This window comes from Peromyscus maniculatus, chromosome 11 (genome assembly GCF_049852395.1).
Source record: "Peromyscus maniculatus bairdii isolate BWxNUB_F1_BW_parent chromosome 11, HU_Pman_BW_mat_3.1, whole genome shotgun sequence".
NCBI lineage: Eukaryota > Metazoa > Chordata > Mammalia > Rodentia > Cricetidae > Peromyscus > Peromyscus maniculatus.
Window position 1 is genome coordinate 19,610,862 of NC_134862.1, and position 27,804 is coordinate 19,638,665.

The 27,804-nt window shown below is 40.9% G+C and overlaps 1 protein-coding gene across 2 annotated transcripts in view; it reads left to right on the forward strand.

Annotated features, from left to right (window-relative positions):
• Cdh20 (cadherin 20) overlaps positions 1–27,804 on the forward strand; it is a 242,858-nt gene that overhangs the window by 175,735 nt on the left and 39,319 nt on the right. The window contains exons 3-7 of one of the 2 annotated variants that reach the window (XM_006994174.4): positions 9,307–9,601; positions 10,099–10,218; positions 12,549–12,716; positions 17,268–17,455; positions 22,738–22,991. In XM_006994174.4, the coding sequence (XP_006994236.1) occupies positions 9,307–9,601; positions 10,099–10,218; positions 12,549–12,716; positions 17,268–17,455; positions 22,738–22,991 (1,025 nt within the window). Of the gene's footprint in view, positions 1–9,306; positions 9,602–10,074; positions 10,219–12,548; positions 12,717–17,267; positions 17,456–22,737; positions 22,992–27,804 lie in introns of both variants that reach the window. The other variant, XM_076547188.1, reaches the window with a different exon arrangement.

Here is a 27,804-nt window from a genome sequence, read left to right on the forward strand (position 1 = left end):
CTCTCCTTTCCTATGCCTCTATTCAGTGGGAAGAAACACAACCATGTTTTAGTAGGAAAAGCCTCAGACCTTCAAAAACGATGCAACCCTTAATGGGAGTGGCAGCAAACTTCAGAGAGCAACACAATGGAAAAAGTTAAAAGTTTATGCTGTGTGTGTGTGTGTGTGTGTGTGTGTGTGTGTGTGTGCACCTGTGCATGTGTTTCTAAAGCATTTCTATAGGTCTAACTCGAGACCTAAGTTTAATGAAAATCAACAACAAAAGGATAAAACATCTTTCTTTCAAAATTTCCTAATATGACTGCTTTGGGGTTAGTTAGAGACAATCAATTAATATATTTATAAACTATATATTCAAAGTTCCTTAATTTGTCTATCATCATTTTATTTTTTAATCCTGGCTTTCTCTTCTGTTTGCCTTATTTGGATGTTAATCAGAAACCATCTTATGAAATCAACCGAGGGAGAGAGAGTGGGAGATAAGAAATTAATTAGAAAATAAATAATTCATTCAGATGATAACTTAAACACTTGTTTAGCACCAAAGCTATATGCATATGTTTCCAACATATGTCTCATGCCTGTGGTTTTAACCACCATCTCTAGGTCAATAAATATAAAATCTCCATCTCTCTCTAAAACACTAAAAGCCTTGGATTCATGAAACCTAGGGAATGTGTAGTAGCATAAGACACAAACCATGTGGTTCCATGCCCAGTCCTGCTAAGAGCTTCCAAGGAGCCCTGTGAACCAGAGACCTCAACAGTGTCGATAGTTATCTACCAACCACTCCCTTAATTTTTTAATGTTTAAGATTGTGTGTGTGACAGAGAGAGAGTATGTGTGTGTGCATGTCTGAGTGCAATGACTGCTGAGGCCAGAGAGAACACTGGGCCCCCTGCAGCTGGAGTTAGAGCCAGTTGTATGAGAACTAAACTCAGGTCCTCTGCAAAATTGGTAAGCACTTTTACCTGCTGAGCCACCTCTCCAGCCCCTGCTGGTCCCTTCTTAATCCAGGTACAGAGCCCTCTCCCCATCACAGCCATGAAGCTGTTTCCACTAATGCTCAGAACTTCTGTACTGATTGCTCAGTGACATCATTTTATGAAAATTCCCAGTCACAGCCTTGGGCACTGCTGACCTCCTTCTGAACCATCACAGAGCCAATGTCTGTCACAATGCTGGTTTCTTTCTTTAGTTTAGGTTCAACTGTTGGCCTTGTGCCAGCTGACACCATCACTAGTGAGCTGATCTGCTTCACTCCATCCTCAGTCTGCCCATACATGACTCCTAGCAGACTTGCTGGGCTTGTTTGTGCACTGTTCTTTTCCTCTCTTTGAAAGTTTATTTCAGTGCATTCAAACACCTCTTTTCCTTTAGTTGCTCCCTTACTCTGGATTGAGACTTTGAAACAGTTGCAAGTGCAAAGTCCAATGCCCCTCAAGATTTACTTGTTTTTATTTTGTGTGGATAAGACAACTATGTGCCTGAATGTATTCGTGTGCACTGTACATGTGCAGTCCCACGGAGACCAGAAAAGGGCATCAGATACCCTGAAACTGGAGTTACAAGGTTGTGAGCTGTCTATGGGGTGCTGAAAACTGAACCTGTGTACTCTACAAAACCAACAAGTGCTCTTAACTCCTGGTACTCTCTCCAGTTTCACACCTATAGTTTTAACCACCATCTGTAGGTCAATAAATACAAAACCTCCATCTCTTTCTAAAATGCTAAATGCCTTGGATTCTTTAATCCTAGGGAATATGTGGTACCTTCATGTCTATGATACATGGGCCTAAATGTGTTATCTCTCATAAGAAACTCTTACTCTTTCAATCGTTCTTTCCCCAATCGTTCTTGTCTCAGCATTGCCAGCCTCCTGTTCTAGAAAGGAAGACCTAATAGTCTGGCTGGAGAAGTGGCTCAGTGGTTGAAGTGTCTGCTATGCAAGTGTGAAGACCTTAGCTTGAATCCCCAGAACCCATGTAAATCCAGTGAAGTACATCTGTAATCCCAATGTTCCTACATCAGATGGGAGGTAGAGCAGGAGACTTCCAGACAATGCGTGGGCCAGCTGTCCTAGCATATATAGTGGCCAACAACATAGAAGAGTCTTTATCTCAAACACAAAACACAAAAGAGAGGTTTTCCTCCGACCCCACTACATCACACCATGGTATATGCATGCCCACATTCATACACATGTGCATGTGCTCACATATACATAAACATCACACATACAAACACATGCATACACAGCAACTATTTAATAGCTTCTTTTTCTTTCTCAACACTTTGCATTCTCTCCACTTAAAATGCTGTTGTTCCTGTGCCAAATAAATCCCAAACCTTTCATCTCTCCAGTCTGTACTTCCACCATTATCATTCACCTAAGTAAATTTCTGCCTAGTTTCCCAGCCACTCTCCTCATGTCTACCCACATTTCAACATATTTTCCACATGTGACCTTTGTAAAAAGGCGATCAGATTATATCCCCACCACTCAACTTAAGTCTCTTCCAGATCTTTGCATTGAGGTGGAAGGAGGCCTTTCGTGTGTTCCCTTGTAGCTCACTGACCCCCCTGCCCCTGGGGTCCTTCCATGTTCATGCTACTCTCTGTCTGGTTCTTGTGTTCCAGAAACATGGCCTTTCACAGTTCCCACAATTTGCAAGGTATTTCTGGATGGTTCCCCTACAGTGAAATGGAATTCCCCTGGCTTCTTCCATAGTGGGTGCCTCTTCCTCTGTCTGCTCATTTTGAACCTAAGTTTTCCTGGGTCCCTCTCTGGGCAGAAGCCTAAGTGAGAGTCTATTACCTCCTGTGGCTGGGAGATGGCTCAGTGTTTAAGAGCACTTGTTGCTCTTCCCAGAGGATCCAAGTTCCATTCCTAGTACCCATATAGATGGCTCACAGCCACCAGTAACTTCAGCTCCAGGAGATCGGATACCTATTCAGGCACTAAGACATGCATATGCACACATAAAATAGCAAATGATTTTTAAGTCTCTCACCAATGCTTGTTCCACAGCAATAATCACAGCCTACAGTATTTTTGAGTTACATGTTTGGTATCTGAAGCCTAGACTAGAAGCTCCATGAAGGCAAGAACATTGTTCTCCTTTTGTTCTCAGCACTAAAATTGTCACTTGACACACAAAAGAAAGCTAAAAAGATGGTTAGTGAGTGGGTAAATAAGTGACCACCTCATGGTGTGGTAAGGATTGCCGAAACTGATGCACATAAAGTGCTTAGCACAGTACCTCTGAGATTTCCTCATTGTGATTTTGGAGTGCTCAATAGCAACCTTAGTGCCACAAAGTTCATTCTGAGAACGCAGCACCTCCTAAGGCGTGCCTAATGCTACTGCAAACTGCCTGGCCTCTAGATCCTCCTTTATCTTCTCTATCCTTTCTGCACAGTTAGTCACCACAGATATCCTGTCAGTATCTCATTGCCAGTTCCTCTCGGATTCACTTCTTCCTCTCTGTTTCTGCATTACCATGATTCTCTATTCCTCAAGATCAGATTAACTGCGCAGGTGCCACCTAGTTTCCCTGGGGAACGATTCCTCTGGGGTCATTTTTCTTTTGAAAGTACCTGCTTCAGTATGCCAACCTTCTGAATCAACATATGATTCAGTAACATCCTCTTCATCAGACCCTCTCACCCAGGGCCAAGATGTGTTTTCTTCTGGCCTCCACCCATCACTTAACACTCAGGCCAGGTGTGTGTTCACACTACTGTCCTGACAGATATATATATCCTATGGCTACCTCTCTTAAGTGGCATTCAAATTGCACAGGGTCTACCCTAAAAACTGTTTACATCATGAACATTTCTTCAGTCTATTCACAGTGCTGAAGACATCCAGCTCCATGATAGTTGCAAAAGAGTAAGTAACTGTGGTTATTACTAAAATACATTTAAGAAAATAGCATACTAATATCCAGTAATTATGTTATACTCTCATATAATTTAGGGTTGCCTTGCCTCTTTTAAAAGACAGAATAGGGGTGTTACTTTCCAATACTGTCTATATCACCTCCCAGACCCAGTACAAAAGCAGCCAAAATGATAGTGCAGAAGGAAAATGTCAATTAATATTGTAGTAGACTACCCTAGTGCTTTCAGCCACATTCACCTGAAGCAGCCCATTGTAACAAGGCTGTGAGGTAAATACAACCTAAGGAACTAGGCGTGGAGGAATGAGTTCTGTTAACCAGCCAGGTTACACTAGGGGAAGGAAAGCATAGCTCTCCATAGCCCTCAGTCTCGCCCCACAGTCATGGGTTTTCTTTCCCAATGCTCTGAAAATAGCTGGCCAGTGACTTGAAATTTATCCATGGCAACACCCAGACAAGTGCAGTAGTATTAGGAACCTAAAGACTTGCTTACTCAATGCTCACTGATGTTGGGAAGATGTAAATGTGCAACAACCTCTAAGAGGAAGCACGCTCAACCCAGGACACAATCACATGCCTCGCCAGTCACCTGTCCCAGTCAGCACACTGGGGTTTACCCCATACCAGAGCATCACTCTCCACACAGAGACTTATTCGCTCGCCCATGTACTTTCCCCATCTACTTTCTTTTGAAAGAGAATCCATCCATCTTTCATTCTCTTTACACAAGAGACAGTCAGCTTGTCACCTAAAGCCCTGGAAAATGTGTTTAGAGAACATGCCAGAGTATTTGCTTATTTCAGGAAGGAATATGGCAACAATGATCAGCTTTAATTGGTATAACCTTGTAAAAACCACACCAGGGTTCTCAGGGACATGGCAGTGTGGAGTTAAAGCTAGATTCTATTGACACACGTGAAGAGGGGGTACAGAGAGATCTGCTTGGGCACAGACCTGTAGTCAGTCATGCAGAGACTAAGGATTGCAAGGCCATGGTGTAACCACAATTAGAAGCACTCAGTGCCTTTCCAGAACATCACTGAACACTCAGAAACTTCACTGGCAAAAGTGGTAAAAAACCACCTGTTCCCAAAATCCTAAATCAACTGAGATTTTTTTCCATGTACACATACTTCCCAGCATTCACTTTTATTTTGGCTAAGATCTTAAAGACTAGATTTGTGAGTATAAGAGATATCCATTTATTTGTCTAGAAGATTTCTAAGGGAAAGATGTCTTCCCAGAACGTACTTAAGTGCTGTAGCTGGAGTTCACTTAGTGTTAGCTGGAATAAATATGTATAAAGGTAAAACATTTTAATACCAATTTTCTAAGTGCTTTAGAGAACTTTTCCTGTCCTCTTTTGCAATTTTTACACCCAAATGGGTATTCTGTCGTTCACAAACCCAAATGAACCATGTACATTTCTTTGTTGACTTCAAGCTCCTTAAAGTGTCCCTCACCTTGATAGTCACCTGTCCAAGTTCCACTCTCTGACAGAGCTAGGATTGTACCAAAGAGAGGGCAGGAGGCTAGAGGAGATGAGACTTGTTCCCTTATTTTACCATCAGTTGATCTAGCTTGGAGGCTTTTTCAAACTCTCATCCTTATCTGGCCCCCTCAGGAATACTAACACTCCCTACAACTCTGTCTCAGAGGAGGTAGCTCCTGGGAGGGCTTATCCAAACTCCTGAAACCATATTTAAGCAGTAATGTTTCTCAGAGACTTTCAGGCCCATCCTGAAGAGGGGCCTCCCACATTTAGAGGCCAAAATTTCCTAACTTCTTCCCCTAACTTGTTGTCCCTGCCAGAAAATTCCCTGGGTATTTCCCAGAGTCTGTAGATCTGGTAACCCCATGTTCCCTCTACCTTCATTGCTACTAAAACATCTAACTGGTTGAGGACTTGTTTCCTGAGAGGATCCTGGAGACATACAATTATATTCCTCAGAAATCAGATCTGTGTGATCCACTGTCATAGCTGATATGCCTCCTGTGCATGAAAGGCCCTTCCTACTTTACTATAGGAGCCCTACTCCCCTCCCCCTTGGGTTCTAGTCTGCTTTCTGTTGCTATGATAAACCACTCTGACCAAAAGAATCAGAGGAGGAAAATGTATTCCATAATATCCTTCACTGTGGGAAGTCAAGGCAGAAACTCAAGAAGGAGCAAAGACATTAACCATGGAGGAATGCTGCTTACAAGCTTCTTCTCCAGTTCAAGTTCCACTACTTTTCTTAGGTAGCCCAGGTCCACCACCACCAAGGGATGGGACCACAAGTGGCTGGCTGGGCTGTTCTACAAGAATCAGCAATCAAGAAAATGCCCCCAAAGATATGCCCACAGGCCATCTGATGGAGGCAATTCTTCAACGGAAGTTCACTCTTCTCAGAGTGTCAAGTTGACAACAAAACTAACCAGGACACCTTAAAAACCTGTAAACACACTCAGAAGCACCTGAAAGATGCTATCCCTTAAAAAGAAGGTAACATTAGGTTCCTGCAAAAGCTGGAGCCTGAGCCTGTACACCACAACAGACACCACAACGATTACATAGCCTTCACCTCCAGAGAACTGTCTCCAAAGGCTCCTCAGTATCTTCTCATTAGAGGGAAGCAAGAGAAGGGATGTGAGCTTCAGCACTGATCCCATTTCACCCTAACCAGTCTCATCAACCTTAGGAAGCATGGTCGCCTCTCAGCAGCGCTAGCTTTGGTTTCTGTTGTTTATTAAGCCTACTCTCAAGCAGGCCACTTACACTTGGCCTGTCATGGCATCAAGTGTGCTTAACATGTCAAGCTGTGTTCATTATAACGTCATTCTTTAACCTGTTTTATTGCAAGTCAAATGCCACGTGCCTTAAAGTTACACATGGAAATATACATATGTAGTGTTTTTAATCTCATGATTTAAGAAACTCCTGAACTTTCTGTCTTTCTCCATCCAGTTCCATGGTGCTGGGGAGCACAGCTCCAAAGGGAGTGATCTTCATTTCTGTGTGCCCAGTTCCAAACTAAACTTCTTTTAATTCTGCACAATAAGTTCTGGGCTTTTTTCCCTTGCTCTTTAAACTGCATAAATAGAAGATTTTCATGATAATAGTGTATATAGAATAAAGAAATTTGAGACTGTTATATTCTATATAGAATACTTTTAGGCAGAAAGAAATCCAAGGCTATTTTTTGGGTGATTTTATTCTATTTCCCTTATGTAGATAAGGCACAGCTTCATTCCCTAGGCAGTATGACTTTGCCAGAAATAAGTTTGAGATTAGTTCCAAAACAGTCCCAACCTCTAAAGCCATCCCTGTCTGAGGAGGCTGTGACTACACTTTCAGGTGTTCCCTGAGTGTCCCTACACATTAATCTTTGGAGGGGTGGGGGCCAGGGCCCCTCCAAAGCTTCAGGGGTCCTGGCCAATGGGATCTGCATAACAACAAGTTCTCTAGCTCTAGCTAGGTTTTCTCCTGGAGGCTTGAAGGTGGCAGATAAGAACTGGGTATGTTAATATCCTCCTAATATCCCTTTCTTCCAGCAGGTATGTCATCACCATAATTGGCCCCATTTATAGCTTTCCTACTATGGGAAAGGGGAAAGGACCAGTGCTCGTATTTTACATACAATAATTTCTAATGATCCCAGTAACCCTTAGAATTAATGCTATTCTCCATTTATAATATGAGAAAATCAAGGGTTAGAGATAGTGTATTTACTCATGACAAGGACACTTATCATGATAACTGACATAGACCATATTCAGATCAGATACATTGGGCTTGCAGCATTAAGCCCAACACTTGTCTGCTTTATGATTTGGTGCTGAAATATACACGTGCTAAAAACATAGACAGCAGCAGAGTCAGTGGTGTTTACTAAACTTAATGATTTTGCTGACTCTTTTGAGAGAGGCCAACAGTTAACACAAAATCTAAACACTTTTGCTGTCCATGTACATTATGTGCAGTTATCAAGACAGATGTGTTTCTAGGCAGAGGTAAAATGGTGCTCCCAGATTTCTTTGGAGAAATGTGAGAAGATGGGGCCGGAAAGATGGCTCAGTGGTTAAGAACAGCAGCTGCTCTTCCAGCAGCCCCTGGTTGGATTCTTAGCACACACAGTGGCTCATAGCTCTCTGCAACTCCAGTTCTACCAGGTCTGATTCTCCCTTCTGGCCTTTGCAGGCACCAGGCACGTAAGTAGTGCAGAGACATACACATAGGCGAAACACCCATGCACATAAAGATAAAATAATTTTTAAAAAACAATCTTAGAAAAATACAATCAGGTGAGCAGAGAAACAAGTCTCTAACTCAGCCATCCACATATAGATCTTAGTGAATCAATTGAATCCAAGAATGAGTCCTACCAAAAAAGAGAGACACTGCTGTAAAACACACACACACACACACACACACACACACACACACACACACACACACACACTCAGCATTTAAGCTCACTTGACACCTGAATCTTAAGCAAACATAGTCTTAAATAGGAAACTAGTAGTTGGGGGTCTCAGAATTTGAAGCTTCGCAGGAGTCTGCGAAAGTCACATTCTACTTCCTATATATAATGGCCTTTATCTTTCAATTTTTTATTGTATTTATTTAATGTGTGTGTGTGTGTGTGTGTGTGTGTGTGTGTGTGTGTGTGTGTGTGTGTTTACATGCGTGGGCACATGTACAGAAGTCAAAGGACAATTTTTGGCGTCAGTTCTCTCTTCCCATCATGGAGTCCTAGGAATCAAATGTAAATCTTCAGGCATCTTGTGGTCCCTGGTCTCAGCCCAATAATGAGTCATTTCACCATCTTTTAAGCCAATTTGAACTATCATAAAATTGATGACATTCCAGAAATCAACCTAACCTATCATTTAGTTAGTTAGTTAGTTAGTTAGTTTTAGTTAGTTAGTTAGTTAGTTAGTTAGTTTTTTTGAGACAGGGTTTCTCTGTGTAACCCTGACTGCCCTACAACTCACTCTGTAGACCAGACTGACCTTGAACTCAAGAGATCAGTCTGCCTCTAGGCTTGTGCCACCACTTATTTTTAACTTCAAGATATTTAGACTTGTCCTTTGTCTTTTCTTTTCCTTGAATGAAGGGACAAGCTTTCTCCTTAAACTTGCTCCTATTTCTATGGGTGTCTTCTATGTTTCTCAAGGATAGTCATTTTAAAGAATTAAGATCAAGATATTGAATAGGACATAGAAAACTTTCTGTATTTCTCTTTACTCATCATTTTAAAGCATGATAGTTGTTTACAGAAAGATTTTCTAAACACTGAAGTAGGAAGAACATTCCTATGTAAAGGGAGGTCTTAAGTCTGTACAAAAGTGGAAATCGATTTATTTGCAACACCTATGCATATCCATAATGATATTTCAATGCTTTTGTCCCCAGCTTCATTCAGATATGGACAGAGGAGATGGATCCATCAAATACATCCTTTCAGGAGAAGGAGCAGGCATCGTGTTTACTATTGACGACACCACTGGGGACATCCATGCCATTCAGAGGCTGGACCGAGAGGAAAGAGCCCAATACACTTTAAGGGCTCAAGCCCTAGACAGGCGGACAGGCCGGCCAATGGAGCCAGAGTCAGAGTTCATCATCAAAATCCAAGATATCAACGACAATGAGCCCAAGTTCCTGGACGGACCTTACATTGCCACTGTGCCAGAAATGTCACCAGTAGGTAAGCTGGGGAAGCTGATTTTTCACAAACAGTAGATAACACTGTAGGAGATCCTACTATGTACATACAGGAGAAAATGTGCACAAGTCATAAAAGTGAAGCCAAAATGACCACCAACTCCTTCATCAGGTAGGGAGCTATGTAGATATTGGAAGCAGCCGCATTAAGCAATAATAAATCTTCCAGTGTCTTTCCAGTTCTGATTCCTTAAGAATAAACTATGAATTAGATGGCTAATGGAATATATTTAATTGTTAAGAGTAAATACTGGCTGTTACCAATAAACAAAGAAGACCACATAGGCAAGGTTGCTTTTACTGGTTACTGAGATTTCAAGCACAAATAACTATCATCCCCATTAAGTAACAAGATAGGGGTTAACAAAGCTTGATCTAGAAAGGGAACTCTGCAAAATGTTTTAAGTTTGACGGTTCAGGATTATAAACCAGCTCTTTATAACTACACTTGAACAGGTTTCTCCCACTTCTCTCCCTTAGGTACCTCTGTTATCCAAGTGACAGCCACAGATGCTGATGATCCAACCTATGGGAACAGTGCTCGGGTAGTGTACAGCATTCTCCAGGGCCAGCCATATTTTTCTGTGGACTCCAAAACAGGTACATAGTACAAGTGTCAAGTCAGAGATGATTGCTTATTCAATAATCCTTGTGTTTCCTACTTAGGATAGACTCAACTCTTCTGTTCAAGGACTCTCCAGGGAGTATATTACACTGAAAAGACTGTCATAATCTTTACAATTAGGGGAGCACATTATAACTACCAGCAGGGTGAGACAGTGTGCATGTGTTTCTGAGAGACACCAAAGTCCTGCCTACAGAGACTGTCTCCTCACCTCCTCCCCAAAACTCCCATGTCTACATTTATTTACCAAAGTTTAAGGTCTTCTATAACTCCAACAAGATTAAAGAAGATTGCCACATTCACCTGGGCTTGCTCCAGAGCAAGAATCACAGAGCCTTCTGGGCAATCATTCAGCTGACCATCAGGATTCATTCAGATGAGGAAACTGGGAAGTTAAGTGCTAACCATCACCCCTGATGTTATCTCTGCTGAGCCAACCCTTGCTAAGCAAAATGCAAGGCCAGAGTGAATGGCTGCTGAGCAGGTGGGTTTTGATGAAGCAGCCAACAGCACATGGATATGGCCCCGAGAAAGGAAGAGTGTCATGGTGGTTGCTCTAACAAGGGGGGATGGCAAAGAGAACAGAACTGAGAACAGCGGCATGGCAGAGAAGGAGAGACTGAAGCCTGGGGGCTTTGCTTGTTTCAAGGAACTTTGACCACAGGGCTCATTTGTTTTTCTCCCACTGAGGAAAATCACTTTCGTATCTGTATTGGGCAGAATAACTACTGTATCATTGTTGTCTTACATTTGTGCCAGGATTCTCCTTCTCCAAGCACTTTCATAAACACAACCATTTTTAACCTCCTAAGTTAAAAAGATAGGAAGTATTATTGCTCCCACTTTACAGAGGGAAAACAGACCTAAGGGAAGGAACCTGAGCAAAGAAACAACCACAGAGGTAAACTCATTGGTGAACAGCCAAGGTCACCTCTTTATTTGAAAGAAAAGAAATACATCTCTATTATTACTAACCTGATAGAATCTTTTTCTATACAACCTCAAGTTAGCCAGACATTCAGAAAATGGTATCATAAAGGTAAAACATGAGAGACTGTAAATTAGTGGGGAGGGAAAAGAAAAGATCACAGTAAGAGATGTCTATAAAACAGAAACTTCAATGACTCTGCCAATGGGAAAGGGGAGGAAGAATGAAGGGATGCCTGCAGGGAAGAAAACCACAGGCAGGAACAGGGTCGCATGTCCTCTATATCCTCAGAAGTATTTTACATTATTCTGACAATGCCCGTGAGGGGCATCTGTACTGGTAAGGTCAAAAATACATGAAAAGATTGTCACTGCTTTGGCCAAGAGGCATGTACAAGAAAAAAAAATGCAGCACATTTCATTTCAGAATAGCATCAGTGACTGCCCCTCATATATCACAGGAAGGAAGTCAGGCAGGCTGCTGTCCCCCTCTACACGTTTGCTTTCCATGCAAAGTGCCCTTTAACCACAGGCCATACCCAAACCTTCCCCTCACATGTATGAAAGCCAGATTTTCTAAGCTGAAGGTTTAAACAGGAGATAAAACTCTGCACGTCCCTGGCAGGATCAGAATCCTATATTTCTATGCATCTGGTTTAGATCCCTCTTCTTAAATGAAATCCCGTCACCACCCCTCCATGCTGCTTCTGCTCTGAACTGTATGGGAAAGTTAATTTTTCATGCATGGTAAAAATAAAGAGCACGCACTGAGTCTTTCTGGCCCTCCGTGCTTAAGGAACTCAGTAAGGCACAGAAGTAAGCAGAGGAAAACAACACAGGGAATGTAAACAAAAGGGAAGTCTAATCAAGTTTCATCCCTACTCCAGGCCGAGGGGAAGCAGGGAAAGCACACTAGGAGCCAGTATCTGAGAGTCATTCACACTACAAGGGCTCTAGGGCTAAAGGCAGAAGGAGCCAGGGGATTATCTAATACCACAGATTTGTAGACACATGTAGCTTTGTTTTCCGTACTCAAAGCCCAGGTAAAGACTGCAGTCCAGTCGCCATAGACTGCAAGTCCTGTAAGACTTGTTATCTGTAAAAAAAAAGAAAAACCACTGCTGCCACCTCCTGTTCTGCCTCAGTAATGTTACCAAGGACGCAGCCTCTGGGCCCTCCCTGATAGGTGTCTACGCCGTGGTCCTTTGTTTCACATGGTGCCTTTCTGAAGCTGGGATTAAAACCACAAGTTTCATAAAAACAGGCGATGTGCTTCTCGGTGTTAGGTATTTATGGTACATGAGGGAGACAGCTACGGATGAACCCTCAGAAAACTCGCTGTGTGGTTTTGCTTTCTAAAACAATTCCTGTTCTGCAGGTGTAATCAGAACGGCACTCATGAACATGGACAGAGAAGCCAAAGAATACTATGAAGTGATTATCCAAGCCAAGGATATGGGAGGGCAGCTTGGAGGATTAGCTGGGACCACAACGGTCAACATCACCCTCTCAGATGTCAATGATAACCCACCCCGATTTCCCCAGAGTAAGTACCAACCACAGCATGGCTCTCAGACCAGAGGGACCCACTTTTTACGGAGGTTCAGGTTTAAGCTCAGATTGTATTAAAAATCATTTGTTTATACCTTCCTGTACCACAATCATCTTCCTAGCACTGAATCAATGTTTTTCAACCCTTTTTTCACTATTTCATCACAGTTAAATCTTTTTAGACTTTGTCCCCCCATTTTTAACCTGATAGCCACATTGCCTACTTGCACAAAATTGAATACTAAGACCATGGGCCACAAATCATCATCATGTATAGTATTTGTTTTTAACCACTAAAGCTCCATCAAGAGCTCAATTTCAAGAAGATAATTGTCTGAATGGGAATGAATTCAGAACACATTTTCTGAAACAGCCAAAGCTGTAGCTGTATAGGCCACCATCTGACTACTTTAACCAAGCAATATACAAGTAGGTGCCAAGTAGCACATGATCTATGAGGACACCAGGCATGGGGACACAAGGTACTTACTCCTGCCTCTCAAGTTTAAAACCCACCCAAGGAGCCCACGTCCTGTTCATAGAGGAAAAACCAATGAGGAGCAGTGTTTGGTGTGGCACTTGGGGGTTCATAAATGGTGCAAATTAAGTAGATCCCTGTGTTGACTCATCCTACAACCTGGAAAGCCTGAAGTATCAGCCAACAGTTTGTGAAATGCACAAGTTGGCTTATTGTTCTCAACAAATGAATATGAAGGTTTCACAGGGTAAAGAGACTTAAACAGAAGACTAATAGTAAGGATTTACACTGGCAGAAAAGGAAACACACCAAGCTGAAGAAGCCACATTCATTCAAGCACTGTCAATTTGACACACCATGTAGGGATGCAATATACAGCCCTGTGCAAAGCCAACAAAATCGTTACTGTATCAGAGGTCATATCAGTGGAAAGATGAATGAATGCAAGAAAAGAGAGAGAGAGAGAGAGAGAGAGAGAGAGAGAGAGAGAGAGAGAGAGAGAGAGAGAGAAGCAGGAAAAAATAAGAAACATGGACTCCTGACTCCCAGGCTCCTGGCTGGAGGAACCACAGCTGAGGGTTGAGTCAGAGGCGACAACCTTCTTCCTCTGGGTGGCAGGGACAGGACTGTACTGCTGACAGAAGAGAGGGTGCACAATGGAACCAGTGGCAGGCGGGGAGACAAACTCAGATTTGAATATGAAGTGACAACAAAACACTCAGGGGCAATGTCCTTAAGGAATGGAGGTGTGACTTTGAAAAACGAGTGCCTGGAGGGAAGAAACTGGAGAAGCCAAAACAGCAGACACAATTCCAGGTTGAACACTTACCCAGGAAAAGGGGAAGCAAACAAAAATGGAGCCAAGGAAATAGCTCCGCCATTCAAGAGCTTGTTCTGCAAGCATGAGAACCCAAATTTAATGCTCAGAATCACACGCCAGGAATGCTGGTGCCCTTTTGTAATCCCCAAGCTAGGATGTCAGGAAAGAGTGGATCCTTGAGATTCCCCAGTCAACCTTCTTAACATACTTGGCCAGTTGAAGGCCAGTGAGAAGCCTTCTCTCAAAATAAGATGGAAGACACCCAAGGAACAACACATAAGGTTTACTTCTGGTTTCCATATGCAAGTATACGTACATGCACACAAGAACATGTACACACACACACACACACACACACACACCCCTAAGCTACAAACAGAATGAAGCCAGACTATTAGCTGAATAGCTTACATTTTGAACAGCCAGATCAAAATGACTCTTTTATTTCATTTATGTAAACAGAGCCCAAGTAGTCATGCACAACTGGTATACACAAAGTCCCCATGGCCATTCATGAAAGAAAAAGAATATCAGGCAAGTATTTTACAAATGAATAAGTTACTAAGATGACTGGTCCACCAATCAGGATGCAGTACATCAAGTGAACTTCCATACAGAGTGATTAGTGCAGCTTTACTGATCCTGAGTTCCATTTTAGTTCACAAATGACTCATGTTGTGCACACCATATGAACATGGTGGGTTTTTAAATATTTTGAATTATTGGATTTTTCAAATTTGACACTAAATGGATATCCCTGATGGAGATGGATGGGGGAGCAGAAGGCCAAGGTATTACAAAGCTCAAAAGTTTAGAGATCTGGACACTTGTGGGTAAGTCACATGGCCCTCCAAACATGGCAGCTTCTCTAGAACATTACACAATACAGTAAGGACTAGGGCTTTAGTCTTACCCCCAAATCAAAATGCTAACACCCTTCTAACACATCTACCTCGAGTAGTCTCTGTTTCAAATTTCGTGATAATCAAGAACTTAGGATAGAATGGAATATGGAATGTGTTTCATAGAAGACAAAGTGGAACCATATGAACTAGTTTAAATTTGTTTCTAAACATTCACCCATTGACCCTGTTTCCACTAAAATATAATACTTTAGTACTTTTCAAAAGAAATTAACTCATCATTAAGTACTTCTCCACTTATTTGTGAAAGCTAAATTTGAATAATTCCATTATTCCTTAACCCCACCTTGAGTTAAATGCTTCTGTTCTACTATTCTTCTGACTCTCTATTGTAGGAATTCCATTTAGCTTCTTTCTCACAAATATTACCTTAATTAGCTGTGGGATGTTGACAAAATGGCATGCCTACTCTTTTATATTGAACAAGCTTAATCACCTTTAACTGAACTCCATGTGAAATAATATTATGATCTCAAGATATAAATTTCTAATACAAAGTAGAAATTATAATACATGCTGACATTATAACTGTGTTTAAAGACATGGCATAGCTTTCCTTTTGTGGAAAAGAGTATAGGCAGATGCATGTTTTTCCTAAAAATTTCTGGGGAAAAAGTGTAATCCATTGATAACTTAGCATGGCACAGTAGAGAATCCCTGGCTCATACTTGCAAGGAACAAACATTGATTCTTCTCCTGTAGGAGGTGGAGTACAGTAAGCTGTCAGTCTCCCACAATCCTTGTGAGACATCAGATCCTGTGCTCCAGGCTTCCCTATAGTTTACAATGTATAATAAAAAAAAAAAAAAGAGGAGCTATAGAGATGGTTCAAGAGTTAAGAGTGCTTTCTGCTCTCGCAGAAGACCCAGGTTCAGTTCCTAACACCCACATCAAGCAGTTCACAACCCACAACCACCGTAACTCCAGTTTGTTGCATGATATTTTGTTTGTGTTCTGACAAAGTTTACCTGGAGATCAGAGGGCAGAGCTAGCCACTAGTTATCCATAGAGGCCAGGTGGTGGTGGCACACACCTTTAATTCCAGAACTTGGGAGGAGGAAGCAGGATGATTAGGAGTTCAAGCCCACCCTGGGCTACATGAGATTTACTCAGTCTAGGAAAGAAACAGAGCCAGGCTGTGGTGGCACACACCTTTGATCCCAGAACTTGGGAGCTCATGCCTTTAATCCCACTAGGGAGGTGCAGACAGGAATATAAGGTGGGTAGAGACAGGATCCCCACCCCCTATTCAGTCTGAGGATTCATAGAGACAGGATGCCCTGTTTGGTCTGAGATTTCATAGAGGTAAGAACTCAGTAGTGGCTGGCTGCTCTGCTTCTCTGATCTTTCAGCTTTCACCCTCTATATCTGACTCCAGGTGTTTATTGTTAAGACTATTTAGAGGTCCGATGTACTCTGTACCCTGCAAGAACCTGAATGCACATGATGCACATAAACTAATGCAGTCATACATATAGAGAGACAAAAACTAATTAATTTAAAATAAAAGACCACAATCATATTGAAAATGTGTATGGTTTTTGTTATTTGGCTAACCAGCCTGTAAATGATAAAATAAGGATGTCAAAAAGATGAGCCCTAAAAAAGAGTAAGGTCTCAAGTACATGACGTCAGAGGTGAAAATAAACTAAAAATTATGAATCAGAGCATCAACTTAAAAGGGAAGAAGTTACCAATGCTGAGCTTCTGTGTGTGGGATCTGGTTTGGGTATTTGGTTTTAAACTAGAACAAAAAGCCCATGCAGAGGCATCCAGATAGTCTCAGCTATGAAAAACATGTTGATGGTCCACATGTGGAGCTCAAAGGACTTTCTCTCTTTTTTTCCTCTATGCTTACAGGTCTCCATCCACCCTGGGCCACTGGCCACAGAGATGGAACCTTAGCACACAAGCCAGGACATAAGTGGAAATTAGAACATTTGAAATTTGATAGAATAAATGTGCTTTGTGATCCCATGCTTCCCATGAAAAACATGACACCTGGAGAAATATCCCCATTCGAGTGGCATACTAAAGCTGAGAAAGCAGGTGCTTCTTACTAGGCTGAAGGAAGGATGACACAGCGAGAGTTCCACTGTTACCCTGTGTTACTCTTGGGCTCCAGAAAGCTATTTCAACTCCTCCTTTTGAGCATTCAGCACATCCCACAGGCTATAGGGCTGCTTGCACTCTCTGGATTGAAATTTCAAACTGTAAAACTTGAGCTTTAACTTATGATCCATGAAAATGTTTTGCATGGCATGCTCGATATCATGTTTTTAGTAGCAGATTATCAAGAACGTATGTTCCTGCTTTTCTTCACAGAACATTATCAGATGAGTGTGCTGGAATCAGCTCCAATTAGCTCCACTGTGGGGAGAGTGTTTGCCAAGGACCTGGATGAAGGAATCAATGCAGAGATGAAGTATACTATTGTGGATGGAGATGGTGCAGATACTTTTGATATTAATACAGACCCAAATTTCCAAGTTGGCATCATAACTGTGAAGAAGGTGATTCTATTTCCTTTTCCAAATCATTTTCAAGGGCACTTTGCATGTGAAACCGCTAGTGGAGGTGGTTGTGTATTAAGATGTGTTTTAAGTCCTCCAATAAAAATCTCTTTCCTGGACCAATGAGATGGCTCAGCAGGTAAAAGTACTTTCCACAGAAACCTGACAACCTAGAACCTACATTGCTAGAAGAGAATCAGCTTCCACAAGCTTTCCTCTTGACCTCCTCCACATTGCAACACAGCATGGGTTTATCCACACTCAGACACATCGAACCACACACACATACACACAATTTAAAGATAACGCTTCCTTACTAGCTTAATAAGCACCTCTTATTGATTGGACTTACATGCAGAAACACTGGCTGTGGCATTATTTTACAGAAAGCATTATTAAAAATATATTACAAATAAGCCACTTCTACTTAGCCGCTCAGAATGCTATAGCTTGATGCTTTAATGTTGTTAATGATTTAATCAATATTTGAATTCCACATCTTTACATCAGTTTTCCATAAATAGCAAAGCAAGCTATATTATTATGAATCAATAAATAATACATAGCACTTTTTAATTGCTTCTTGAAGACCCATAAATGCAAATGAAACTTGAAAAGTTTTATCAAACATAAAACTTCTTTGTTCCATCTCAAGGTGCCAAGTTCCCTAAAGGGAAATGTTCATTTTCTATGTGCCATAAAGCACATATGGATATATTCAATAAATGGAAGGTAAATTTTTCCTATTTTAAACTTCTTTTATTTTATTTTTGTGTGTACAACATATGTATGTACATGGGTACATGTGTTTATGCTCATTTGTGCAGATGCATGTAGAGGAAAGAGATCTTTGCCTCCTCAGGATGGGGCTAGAGGCATGCACTTGGCCTGGCTTGGACATGGCTGCTGGGGATCCAGCTCAGGTCTCCATGCTTGTGTGGCACGTACTTCACCGGCCAAGCCATCTCCTAACCCACATTAAACTTTTTAAAAAAAAAAACTGAATTTGTGGCCTAAGGAGCTGGATAGGTGGATAAAGCGTGAACACCAGAGTTCCCCAAGACCCACATAAAAAGTGGGCAGTTGTGGCAGCCTATGTTTAACCCCAGCACAGGATTTTAAAAAGATCCAGGATCCTGAGGATCCAGGTTCAGTAAGAGACCCTGCCTCACTAAATATAGAATAGAGTAATCAAAAAAGATATATGTTGTCAACTTTGGGCCTACACACACATAAACATGTCTACATATATGCATGCATATCACACATACCAATAAGTTGAATCTAATACCTTACAAATGAATATTTAATTTATAAAAACACTGATTTATTTTATAAACTACCTCGACCTGCCGCCTTCCTGGTGATCTTGTCCAAGCAGCTACTCACATCAGATGCACATGGTAAGACACCTTGATCCACCCACCATCTGCTGCTTGGGATCCTTCCCAAGCAGCTACTCACACCAGCCGTACATGGTAAGACTCCTCGATCCACCCACCATCTGCTTCCTGGGACCCTTCCCAAGCAGCTACTCACACCAGCCGCACATGGTAAGACTCCTCGATCCACCCACCATCTGCTGCCTGGGATCGTTCCCAAGCGACCATGCACATAGCCACTGGGAACTCTGACCTGCCACCTGCCCAGAGATTTTTCCCAAGCAGTCACAACTGATATCATCTGTGGTACGATCTCCTTAGGCCTACCCTGTGGTGGTATTCTAATTGTACTGAAATGTGATTTTGATTGTATGTTAATAAATAAAGTTGTCTGGAGCTATTAGAGCCATAGCAAGAGTGTGGCGGTGGTGGCACACACCTTTAATCCCAGCACTTGGTAGAAGAGCTAGATAGATCTCTGTGTGTTCAGGGATATAGCCAGCATTGGAGACGTATGCTTTTAAGACCTAGGGGGCTGTACATACAAACAGTGACGAGGCAGTCACGTGTTTGGGTTTACAACCAATGAGAAGGCAAAACAAAAGACTATGAAAAGACGAACAGACAGGAAATAGGTCTCTTTCGGAGAGCTAGGACCACCGCAGGAGGAAGGGTAAGATTTTAGCTCTGAGCTCTGACCTCTCGGCTTTCTCTTTTACATTGGTTCTGTGTTTCTTATTTAATAAGACGGTTGGTTACATCTACACTACCCTGCTGCCATCCACTCAGAGACCTGATAGTAAGCTCCCTCACCCTCAACACTGCCATCCATCTGCCTGGGACATCACCCAAACAGCAGCATATATGTCTGGTAGAACCACAGCAACCCTAGGGAGTCACTAAACTGCCAACACTTTCTACCGCTTTGTTCACAAATCAACACTCAGTGTCCAAAGGACTGAGCTTCAGAACCTCCTACCTGAACCAAAGCCAGCCAAGCTAGGGTAACAGCAAAACTACAACACAGCAAAGGAACAGACATGTGCTGAATTCCGCCAACCAGAAATCTCCATGGCCAGCATGTAATGACCTTGAAACAGTATAAAATGCTAAGACTGACTTATGAATCCTCAAACATATTTATATAATTAAACAGTATAATTTATTATTTTTGAAAATTAATAATATATGCTAGCCTTATAAGGTGACTAAAAATAATACCAATTTGTTACATGGGAAGGAATTAAAAATATTTTCCTACTATACGTTTTGTTTCAACTATTGACACACCACTAACCACTAGAAAATGCCCAAAGCTTTAAATAATTATCTTTTTCTTGATGCAAAAGTCACCAATTCAAAAATTAACTAATGATAAAATGCAGCCTTCAGGATACTTCATATTTAAATTAAACTTTATTTGAAAAAAAACATTCTAAATGATACAATAGTGACATATTAAATTATTATTATATAGATTAGATATCATTATAAGCATTCATTTTTAAAACAATGCATTCATTAATATTACAATTTGAGCAAACTAAAAATGTCTTTTCTCCACTCCCTTATCTGGAAAAGATTAGTTGCAAGCCAGAACCCTGCCTCTCAATGTCATTATCCAAACAGTATCCATGTTCAATCAAAACAGACTTACATTTTCTTAGGTTGTTTAAATTCCTTTTCTGAACTTATGAGCTGCCAGAAAATATAATTAAGAGAAAGACCAATAAGTTGGGTAGATGGACTAGTCACATATAATAAACATTTTAAAGGCTATTGACTGTTAAATCCATATGTCTGGAACAGCTCCCAGATGTCTGATCCACACCCATCATCTTCCTTTGTCATTAATAATGTCATATAAAATTGAAACAAAAGTTTTGGTTTTGATTTATTTCCCTTAGGTCTATTATTTGTCTAAAAAGCACACACTTTTTCAAAAAGAAAAATTAAGCTGAATTGAAAGAATTGGGTCTTCATATAACCATACTGATTGCTACACAGGACATGTGTCATTTTAGCTTTTAAGTAATCAGTCAATTGATTTTCAGTCTCTTAAATGCTTGAAATATGCCTAGAAATATGTAATTTTCAGAGTTTCTTTGTTCTGGAGTAGCATGATATTGTGCCATTTTCTAGTGTTCAGTTTAGCTTCCATCTGTAAGCAAAAAAGAGTAATTGTAGAGAGTGGTCCATTCTCCTCTTTGGCAGGTCACAAAACACGTAAATTCTATACTTCTCTACTCCTAATAGGTCATGAATTAACAATTATCATCATAATCTTATATACCCTTCAAAAAATTTCCAACTTTATGTGATCCAAAACCTTACCCGAAATTATTTGAAGAGCTCTTAGAGACGCAGTTGGACATATTTGCCTCGTCTATATCAGGTTTACTCCCTGCTAGCTCTTCAGCACCCTTCTACCTACACAGCCTTTCAGAGACATTTTGACAGCAGTAAATCCCAGTGCATGCAGTATCAGCCCTGTGCAAAACTAGACTCATGCACAGCACCAATGCCTTTCTCTGCATACAGCTTGCATGGGCACTAACAACAGAGCTCATCACCTGTTAAGCACCCGACAATTGTGACATAGTATCAGTTAGAAAACAACTAAACCCCCAAAGTATGAAATGCAATGAGAACCTATACCCTAGACCTATAGATAGTCACACCAAACCTTTATATGCCATCATATAAATTTTAACACATAGAAAGACCAATTGTGGCACTACTTAATGCAATAATACTTTTTTTTTTTTTTTACTACATTTTGGGTCTTTGGCCTTGCTGCACACTGGGAAATAAAAACCCAACTTTGCTTTTGAGTTTTTATTTATTAAAAAAACAAGTCTTTGTTTTTGACCTTGAATCTGAGGAAAGAATATACACAGAAATTTTGTAATAAAAAAATTACCCACCCTATTTTTTAATATTTTGTATTTTATAATATGGAATCATTACAGACAAAACTGATTTCTTGTGCATGAGCCCTGGTCAAAGAATTTGTACATTTGGGCCAGCATCTTAGGTGGCACTATGCAACCATGTCTCCTTAGTCCTGTCTTCTGGGCTTTCTGAATTCAAAGTTAGATGTTGACCAGGCTTTTAAAGTAAAGTTTAAAAGGGATCATCCATGATAAACTAAATAAACAAAGGTTGATGTGACACAGTATGCCAAGAATACTTGTGAGGCACATAATGTAATTCCTTAGAAAGAATCACTGTTGCTTTGAAGTCAAGAAGAAAACAAATCTATTAATTTCTGTAACTAGAATACAAAATGATGGGTTTCACTAAGAAATTTGTGTACATTTACATGTCATTTTATCTTGCTCACGCCCCACCCTCCTTCCCCATCCTTCCTCCACTCTCACTAGTCCTATTCCTCCCCTAAAATGGGTTCCTCAAAAAGAAAAATTTTAAGAAGAAACAGAAAATCAAAAGCCTAATCCATGAACATCCTAGGACAGAACACAAGCTCGGTCTTAATTGTCCAATATCTTTCCAAGAGAGAAAATGCCCCGGAACACAAGATCACCAGCAGCCATCTTGTCCACCTGGAACAGAAGGGTTCTCAGGAAAGAAAATTTTCCTTCTTAAAATTAGGGCAAGACAAATAATGAGGGTCCCCAAACTTTCTCTCCAGACCATGCTGAGTAAAGTTAAAACTGAGCTTGCTCGACATCTTCCTTCCTTTTTACCCATGATTGAATCTGATGTTATCACCAAGAATGTCAGAATAAGACAGGATGTCCCTGTTTTTACTTTTTTCTCTTTTTTCACTGTTTCAGTGAATTTGGGAGTTCTCAACTAAGCACCAGGATTGTATGTCCTTTTAACTCTGGATATGTATGCTATCAGCTGACCAGTTTTCTTCTCATTGTCTTTCAGCCCCTAAGTTTTGAAAGCAAGAAAAGCTACACTCTGAAGGTGGAAGGAGCCAATCCTCACCTAGAGATGCGTTTTCTGAACCTTGGGCCATTTCAGGACACCACAACAGTGCACATCAGTGTGGAGGACGTGGATGAGCCCCCTGTGTTTGAACCTGGTTTTTATTTTGTGGAGGTGCCTGAGGATGTGACAATTGGAACAACCATACAGATCATTTCTGCCAAGGACCCAGATGTGACCAACAACTCAATCAGGTTTCCCCACAGATTTCACTTTGTCCTTATATTCTGGAATTTTCCTTTACCTTCTATGTAAAGTTCTAGCATTTTCAACCTTTTCAAATCCCATCTCTGGAAATTCTTTTCTGAGCTTTTTCTTGTTGAACAAATAGCATGACAACATCATATAACTGGAGAATTAAATCTTAAACTCACTTCCATTTAGCTCAGATACACACACACACATACACACACACACACACACACACACACACACACACACACACACACACACACACACACACACACATCCTGAATCCTCAGTCATGGCTCCACTACCACTTGGTACTGTATCAGATTTTGTTGATTTTTGGGTCTGTCCTGGGCATTGAAGGCTCTAAAGCCAGAATCTCTGGTTTCACCCACAAAATGTGCGTGAATAATATCAGCCTCCAAGCTATAACAACCCCAAATATGCCCAGATACTGCCTAATGTCCTGGAGCGGTGATGCAAACAACCCAGGAGCAGACCCACATACAAAACCACCAGTCACACACAGATGTCTAAATCTTCAAAACTGCTGCTTTTGTCCGACTTTATTAGTCCTTTTCTAAGTTAGCATACAAAGAAGTAGGTTTTGTTGTGCATTTTTATGTCTTCATACTTTGTTCTTATTCACCTTCCTCCACAACAAACCTGACCCCATTTTTCTGGGTCCCTTCTGCCCCCACAGGTGTCACCATTTCTGCTTTCATGTCACAGGGATTCCACGGTCCCATTTTCCCCTCCCTTAAGATATCTTCTTTTATGTATGGCACCCTTTCTATTTTCATGTCAAACAAACACACACACACACACACACACACACACACACACACACACACACACACACTCATTTAAATCTAGACTCCACAATACCACATAGATGAGAAAACATGATGAGTCTAGTTTATATTTGCATAGCATGGTGTCCTATTCCATACACTTTCCTAAAATGCCATGATTTCATGTTTCTTTCTTCATGGATGAATAAATTCCACCGGGCACATTAGCCATGTGTTCTTGATCTACTCACCTGTGGATGGACATCTAGGCTGGTCCCACAACTTAGCTATTGTGAACAGAGAGAGCAGCTATAAATATGATTGTGTAAGCATCTCTGCTGCATGATGAATTGGAGTCTTTTGGGTAAATAACCAGAAGAGATACAGCTGGGTTCCTTGGTTTTGGAGAAACCCCACACTGATGTCCACAGTAGCAGCAGCAGATTACATTTCTGCCAGCAATGTGTAAGGATCTCTTTTCCCTACATCCCCACCAGCATTTTTTTTTCTTGTTTTCTAGAGAAGAGATGCAATCTCAAAGCAGTTGTAATTTGCCTTCCCTGATGATTAAGAGTACTGAGCACATTTTCAAATAGTTATTGTCCACTTTTATTTCTTCTTTTGAGAACTGTCAGTTCAGTTTATTAGCCCATTTTTCAACTTGGACGATATGTAGGGTGCATTGGTGTTTAATTTTTGCAGTTCTTTGTGTATTCTAGGCATTGATGTCCTATCTGATGTATGGTGGGAACAGATTTCTTCCTCTCCATGTAGCATCTATTTACCATGATGATTGCTTCTTTTGCTTTGCAAAAGCTACTTGACTTCATGTAATCATATTTGCAGTTCTAAGAATTATATCCTGTGCTGTTGGATTTCTTTCTAGAAAGATCTTACCTATACCTGTACCTTGAAATACATTGCCTATATATTCCAGTAGCAGTTTCAGGGTTTCAGGCCCTATGTTAAGATCTTTGATCCATTTGGAGCTCATTTTTGTAAGGGCTGAGAGACATGGCTTCAGCTTCATTATTCACTCTGTGAATATCTAGTTTTCTCAGCATAATTTATTAAAGAGCTTGTGTTTTTTCCAATATATGATTCTGACAGCTTTGTAAAAACATTAGGTGGCTACAGCGTTTTGTGTTTAGTTCTGGTTCTACTTTCTACTGCATTGGTCTGCATGGTTTTGGACCACTACCCTGATTGCGTTGTTCCTATGGCTCTTTAGTATAACTTAACACTGGGAATTGTGAGACCTCCAACACTGCACTTTACTATTGCTTTACCTGTTTAGGAGTCTTTGCTTTTGTTAGCATATGTTATACCGAATTACCTAACAATAGGCTTCAATGTGAATTTTTCATAGATGTATACGATGTGGTTTTATCACCCTCACTTCCTACCTTTTGTCTCCCCCAAACCTCACTGAGCTGATCCTCTTTCTCTTTCCAAGTAGTCCCTCTTCTACTTTCATGTCTTGGGGGATTTTCTGTTTGGTTGGTCCATTAGTCGATTGGTGTTAGAGGTAGTCTCTGGCTTAGGGGTACCTGATGAGTTTTATGAGAGTTGCTTACAGGAACTTGGGCATCTTCATAGTGGCTAAACCTCTGAAGAAAATGTTTCTCCCTCCCCCAGCAATCATTAATTGCTTATAGATTTGTAGAAAGGGATGCGGCCTCATGAGCCCTCCCACTTCCATGGTAAGATGTAGACCGCTCTGATCTTCCCCAGGTAATCATAGCTGCTGTCACTCAAGCGTGCAACAGCCATGCCATGCTTAGAGCACAACTTTCCTCAATACTCCATCACATCTTCCAGCTCTGGCATTCTTCCTGTCCCTCTCTTTCACAATGTCCCCTCAGCATTGGAGGGTATATTCGGATGCTTTCTTATGGCTGAATATTCAACAATCCCTTAGTCTCCTCGTTTTGACCTGGCATGAGACCTTATAGTCCCCCCAGCAGCTGACAGCAGCACCAATCTATGAGCATAAACATTTTGCTTCAGGAGGCAGAGGCAGGGGGGTCTCTGTGAGTTCAAGGCCAGCCTGATCTACAAAGCAAGCTCCAGGAGAGCCAGGGCTACACAGAGAAACCCTTTCCAAAAACAAAAACAGACAAACAAACAAACCATTTGCTTCTATATAGATTTAAAGGTTGCTTTTTCTGCAGCTCTGTGAAGAATGTAGTTGAAATTCTGATGGGGATTACGGTGGATCTCGGCTCTCTTCCTGTAATATGATGATTTTTACAATACTAATTCTACCAATCTGAACATGGGATATTTTCCATCTTTTAATCTCTTCTTCAGTTTCCTTCTTCACTATTTCAGAGTTTTCACTGTGAAGATCTGTAACTTCTCCTAGGTTAGTCTAGCCCGAGGTAATTTTAAGTAGTGGTGAATGGATTTTTTCCCTTGCTTTCTTCGTCAGATAGTTTAGTGCTAGTGTATAGGAAGACTACTGACTGTTGTACTTTAAAATCCACTCACATTCTTTCACATTTACTAGCCGTTGACATTTCTACTTTTAAAACAAATGGGAAGACCAAGTTGTGATAGCACACACCTGTAGTCACAGCATTTGGGATGCAGAGAAAGACAGATAACCTCAAGTGTGAGGCCGGCCATCAGGTACAGAGTGAGATCCAGGACAGCCAGAGCCATACAACTATAAAATGATACCTTGTATAGTTATTTACAGTGAGCCCCTGATCTCAAAAACTAAATAAAACAAAGTAAGAAAATATTATATACCATATATTTCTTTATAGTATAGAAAAACAGACACAGAAACACCCCCTAAGGTCAGTGGTTTTGATGACTGACAGATTGGCCAGAGAGTCCTCTATACTACACATAATCCTCCATCTCTGTCTCTCCAAGGTATGTTTTGCTATAAAGATTGCAACTGAGATGATTCCCCTCAAGACTGAAACCTTTCTCTGAGAGCCTTGGCGGTTTCCAGTCAACTCTGGAAGCAAGTGCAAACAGCTGGTGGACAGACTGACACCTCAACCTTCCACAGCCACTGCCAAGCCTCTGAAGCCAGACTCGCAAACGATCAGAATTCCAAGGCTGTTTGAGGCCATCTGTCACATTAATTGTTGAAAGCCACACAGTAAAATGAATCTGGAGCCTCGGTACAGATAAAACGTTTTGAACACACCCCCATTTATCAACTGCCTTTTTTGTCACCTGGCCGCTTCCCTCATCTGGTGCCGTTTGTGTTTAATGAAAATGTGCTTTTGGAGTTTAACAGGAATGATTTTCTCCAGAGAATAACTCCACCAGGGGAAAGTCTGCTCCCTCTGACTAACTAGTAAACACATTACATGTTCAAGCATCAAAATGGCTACAAGTGATTTTAGTTCTTTAATTTTTAAAAAACAGAAAATTTTTCTGAATTATAAAAACTTTATAAATTTATATTTCAACCTTAATCTTTCTGTTGTAAAACAACATAAGTGAAACCATAATGTCCCCATAACAATCACAACACAATGAAACAGATGCATCATAAATTTCTGTTTTCAGAAACACATGACTTTGTGATCATGACTTGTTAATTATATATCTATTATTTTATGAGATAGCAGTTAGTTTTCTTGTCAAAGAAGATAATGTGGGACTACTGTAGAGAATAAAACCTCATGGCAGAGAAATAAAACAAGCATAAATGTAAATGAAAGGAGATTCAAGTTCTAAAATAGATATGGACTGGACAGTATATTTCCATGTTATCTCCCAGATTCTGACTGTGGACCTCTATGTAATAACCACTGGAAACAAGGTCTGATAAGGAGTCACAATAATGAGTAACAAATAAATCAAGAGACTGAATGCAATCAAGTACACGGGCATGCATACTCACACACACACACACACACACACACAACTTCACAGGGTGTATCTGGGATTCAGTACTACAGCCTTTATCCCAGGACATCTCAGTGGGGGCAGTGGAGAGAAAAAAACATTCATGGTTCAAGATTCATTCATGACTGCAGCAAAATGAGACCGA